Below are 5,672 nucleotides of genomic sequence, written 5' to 3' on the forward strand. Positions count from 1 at the left end.
TAGTTATCAAACGTTTCTTAAGAAAAAAACTTTATATTTTATCTGTTATTTTCAGTAATTAATCTCAGTACAGGTTCAGTAGATTTGACAGATCTTGCAACCACCATAAAAGATTAGGAAATAAACATAAATTATGTCTCTTTCGTTCTAGAATGAACACAAAACATAAATGTTTAGACTAAATAGCTTAAATTTTATAACATTATACATATATATATATATATTTACACATACATATATTATTTTTATTATACTGATCTTTCAGTCATGCCTGGCTAACAATACTGAAGTTACAATGACACGGCTCATGTGCACCCATGTTACCGTATCAAATAACATAAAACTGACCATCGGTCTGTACAAAGTAACTTGTCTTGGCTGTGTTTTAGTAGACTAGTATTTTGTAGAATGCAGTCACATTTCAATTATTATTAAATATATTTTTCTTAAAAATAGAACAGTAACTAAAGAAGTAAATCAAACAATTATCTCTTCTAGTTATGACCTTTGTTCTCGGTTGCTAATCCTTTAAAAAATTTGCACATGGAGGATATGAAACAAAATATTTTTTAGGTTTTGTATATACATTTGAATAACTAAAAAATCATAAATTACTACATTAGTACCATAGAATTCCACTATAATTTATAAAGCTTAGTAGCTAAGATGTATTTTAATCTAAAAAAATATTAAATTTCGAGCAGACTAAAGAAAGAAATGGCACCAAGACCATTAAAATGGCTGAGAAAACCACTAGGAGGGACATTCTGAGCTCCCAATTGGTTATTCATGTCATATATAGAAGTGTATATAAGGGAGCATTTCCAAAAATGGAAAGAGGTGGGTGGGGTGCCAGTGTGTTTATTACATGAGCAATATCTTAGGAAATAGAAAAGATGTTCTTATTTTATATTCTAGCTTGTCAATATTGGTAATTTGAGTTTCTAATTCGTACGAAACTACAGACTTAGTATTTTGACATCACAAACATCTAATTTGAACCAGTGCTGCAGTCAACATACCACGTGACACACGAAAATCAATATTTACCACTGTTTTTCTTAAATTTGCTTTTAAATAAAGAAATTGAGTAATATATAGTACTAATCTACAGTTTGATACCAAACTTATTGACATAAATTCATGAAATAGTAGTTCAGTATAATTTTGAATGGGAGTCAACAAACGAGATGACATGGCCTTTCACCCGTGACCCATCTCAAAAGGGTTAAAAAAAAAGTGAAACTAAATTTTACCTGTTCCACTTCTATAGTAGCTTCATCATCATCTGCTCGAGTATAAAACATATGTAAGAGCACACATGTTGCAATCATAGACACTAAGGACAGCTTCATTATCTGAAACAAAAAATATTTGTACAGCATACATACTACCACATCTGTACAGCACGTTAACAGAAAAAAAAAAATACTCATGGGCTCTTTTTTTGTGTAATTTGAAATTAAAGTGACTAATTAGTAAAATTTGTTAATCGAGAAATTGTTGGGCTCACTAAGCAATTACATTTAAGTAACAGATTATTTGCACAAGACACAGACCAGAAAAAGTAACAACTGGAAACAATAATTTCAGTCAAGCTGAAAACCTTGAATAAATAGAAAATAATAAGAAATCATAATGGCAATATTTTTATTATTTGGATAGTCTGAGTAACCAAAAACAGTAATAATAAGAAACACTGATTTTGATTAGTTGACTAATTTTATAACATTAATTGATTAATAAATTAGTTTACATGATAATAATCAATGTAACTGACATTCATATCTAATTGATTAATTTAGTTAATCACCCAGCACTGCTACTTTGTTGTCTAAAAATCAAAACAATTTTATTCACGTATCAAATGAAAACAAAATATTATTCACGTATCAACTACAAACAGGAAAAGCAGTATCTATTTCTAGCAATCCCTATTTTTTTCCTAATACTACATGACCAATTCATGGTATCAATTATCAAAATAACCAGCCACCTCTATCTGCTACATTCAATATAGTTTTTACATATTACCAGACTTGTAGAAAGGCAGTAACTAGTACCAGAATCCATAAGAACTGCCACGCGAATCCAAAGGATTAGGAATTTTTTTTACGTGAACAGAGTTTTTTGTTTTAGAAATGAAGAATATAAAGAAATTCATAAGTTATTTTTATATCAACAAAAGATAAAATAACGTCAATTGAATAATTAGTAGTTATGCCTTAATGGGTGCTAAACTTTAACAGAATTAAAAAATATTTAGATAAACCAGCACAATTTCAGACGTTTTGAACAACTCCGTAACTTTTTCAGGTATTACACCCAGTGATTAATCTACAAATCTGGGGGAAGCCCCCACTTTCAAAATGGAGAAAAATTTTCATGTGTAAAATTTTAAAATTGAAGAAAATATTTTTTGTATGTGGACAGTCAAATTTAGTGGGTATATAAACTATTTAGATCAAAGCATTGGTATTTTTTCTCAATATACAGTCATGATACTAACTCCAGCCAAGTTAGAAGAAAGGCCAAATCTGTAGGTATTGTCACAGTTGTTCTTGTGTTTCTGAACAGATGTAAACTTTGTACCTTCATACAACAAAAGCAATTTAATTATTGTTCTTCTGCTTGTTGAGAATGTTAGAAAGACACAAACACATCATATTGTAAACATTAATACAAACTATAGAAAGCAACCGATTTCAACACACTAGGATACAAGTGATTAAACCTCTATATGTATAAGGGCTTATGTTCCCCATTGTTGAATAAATATGCATATCTTGCAAATGTTCAGACTATACTCCTACAGTTATAAACATACTTTCTCAATTACACTTCCAACAAAAATATTATGGACTGATTTATTCATGATCGAATAAAACTTTACCACCTAGTGTAACAATGTGCAAGTAGCTTTGTTTTACTTCATTTTTTAAAGATATAAAGGACCACAAGGAACCTGTGGGTCCATATAGGTCTCTATCAACCTCACTGTATAACACCTACATGGACTAATAATGTTGTGAACAACAGGAAATATAACACTTACTACTAAAAATAATACCAATTATTATTACAAGCATGTTGGACGAAGGTGTTTGAAAGACATAAAATAGGCTTGTCATAATTTTTGATACACTGCTAAAGGTTTGATCCTTCCACACTCGAAACAGACTGATGAGTTCAGTCTTTGCTGAATTTCAAGAAATAACATATAATATAGACCTCAATCAAGCTTCTGTAAACAAGAAAGTTAGCCACTGTTTGCATTTTTAACTGCTTAACCCTTCTAATAGGAGTGGGTGGATTCTACCCAGCCCATATTCCCGAAAGTAACCATAAAGCAGTTATACTGCAACTTTTTAAAATGTACACAGATTCCAGATTTTCAGTTCTTACTGATATATAATCTAAGGGTAGCCACTTCCACTTGTGTTCAGACCGTTGAACTTTAGACCAATGTACTGGTCTACTTTCACTGGTTAACGTGATTATAACAAATTATGAATAGAAGTTAGTTACAGTGACTGGGATTAATTTTTGTTAATAATGATGGGATATAAAAATGCTGTTTGGAGGGGGGACAACAACAAACAAAGCCCTTGAGAAGAAATTTTATTTTTGATTTTTTGGGGGGAGGGAGGGGAATCCCCCAATTTCAGGAATGGAGCCAGTATGTCTGACTCAAATATATATGGTAGTTTAACCACTGATAATGTGCACATTTGTTTAATGTAACTGGCCAGTTTATTTTTCCTTCACCACCTTGACTAAACCTTGTAATGAAAAACTGATAAGGTATATTACGTAACCTCTTATTTTTACCTTTTGCATTCCTGACATGTGAGAAATCTACATGAAAGTGTCCGAACTTTTGAGTATTTTCTAATTACTCTAAGTACATTAGTTATTGTATTTAAAGTCATTAGTTTTTATTTTGTTTTATCATTATACTTATATTATAGATTCCCTTGCATTATTTGCATTTAGGACTAACCTAAGTCTCCTAAGCTGGTTGCATTTTGTGAGATATTATTGGGATTACAGCTAAAAATATCTTTAGCAGCAATGGTACATAAACTGATGAAACAATCCATTCTGATCTTTAGAAGTAGAAATGTATAAAAAAGAATATCTAATTAGCTATACAGTGGCCAGGTTATTTTTAATTTTGTTCTAAGTACATAGCTTAACCTGATTTAAAGTTATTATTATATGCTATCCACAATGCCAGTTATATATAATTAACTACTCCTTCTAGAAATGCTAAGATTATACATTTAATTTTCATGTTTTTTAATATAATCTGTGGCATTCTATTTTGTTTTGAACATCTAGCAAGTTACACCTGACATATAATTTCAGACAGAAATATAATGAGTCAGATGAGTAACAACAAAATTAACATTACAAACTGAACTGTTTGGCAGAAACTACTCTAGTGTTATTAACAATAAACACTTTCATTATTTTGTTTTTTGCATAACTGATGCAACACATGAGAAGCTTGAAACTGAAAGAATCTTACGAGTTACAATTCTTAGTTCAGCTAATTCATAACAAATATTTATTTTTTAATTTAGTGATATTGTTAGTAAACTATTAGTATTACTATTACTATAGTAGTTCAACTTAGTTAATACCGAAAATATTTATAACATTAATACTAATAGTAATAGCAACTGAGCAAGGGTGCCCAACTGTTGAAAAAATAGTTTGTAATAGTAATAATTAAAAATAGTAGTAGCATAGTTTAAACATTATATTTAATTATCTATGCTCATGTTATTATTATCACTACTACTAGTAGTAATAGATCTGAGGAATTACCATATTTTCAATTTAACTTAGTTATTATAAATATAATATTAGTTTTGGTCTACAGATAATATCTTGCTGTGATCATAACTTAAGTTGATATTAATTAATTAAAAACTGTACACGTTTTCACTGTTAAATAATGTTACTGTTAACTAAACAATAAACTATAAAGTTGAAATATTATCTTACGAACAAATTTATTACCTAAATTATTATATATTACTAGTTTTCTTTAGTTTAGGCTTAATTTAGCAAGTACGCCGTTAATACATTTTAGGCCTAAGTCCTAACTTTGCTATCCAGTGATACTAGTAATAGTCGTAGTATTCGTTAGCCATGATGGAACTCATTTACATCTGTAGTGTAGGCGACCTAAACTAAACTCATGAATGAAGTTAGAGGTACTGAAATTGCAATATTATCTAGTAAGCCGAAGTCTATGCACATAAAAATTATTTCCAGATAAATTACTATTAAACTCTTATATTTAACACACGCTAAATTACTAACTTACTTGAATTGAATATCCGACTTCCTTTCCGGTTTGTAATCTTCACGGATGACACCCCACACCAGCGTTGTTTCTTCGTGGGAATCAATGATTGGTGGATCAGCTTAGATGAGGATTTTATATATATGTTATTTTTTATATATAATATCTGCGTACATATAATAAATTTTTTGTAATATTTTTTTTATAATCCAGATGAAAGCATAATATTTTCATTTAATGCATGATACTTTAACTAAATTTTTAATGTTGTTAGGTTTTACATGTAAGGTTTTCAAAATAAATTAAAGTTATTGCTAAAGCAAATCTAAAAATACTTAGTTTACGTTTTTTA

General features: G+C 29.5%; 1 protein-coding gene across 2 annotated transcripts in view; it reads right to left on the reverse strand.

Moving 5' to 3' along the window:
- Window positions 1-5,434, reverse strand: part of LOC106468537 (calnexin-like) — a 32,164-nt gene extending 26,730 nt beyond the window's left edge. For both annotated transcript variants that reach the window (XM_022396873.1, XM_022396874.1), the window contains exons 1-2: window positions 5,342-5,434; window positions 1,257-1,358 (exon numbers count right to left, since the gene is read on the reverse strand). In XM_022396873.1, the coding sequence (XP_022252581.1) occupies window positions 1,257-1,355 (99 nt within the window). In that variant the 5' untranslated portion in view covers window positions 1,356-1,358; window positions 5,342-5,434. The remainder of the gene's footprint in view (window positions 1-1,256; window positions 1,359-5,341) is intronic.
- Window positions 5,435-5,672: the final 238 nt, after the last annotated feature.

The sequence above is a fragment of the Limulus polyphemus genome, unplaced genomic scaffold (assembly GCF_000517525.1).
Source record: "Limulus polyphemus unplaced genomic scaffold, Limulus_polyphemus-2.1.2 Scaffold3047, whole genome shotgun sequence".
Taxonomy (NCBI): Eukaryota; Metazoa; Arthropoda; class Merostomata; order Xiphosura; family Limulidae; genus Limulus; species Limulus polyphemus.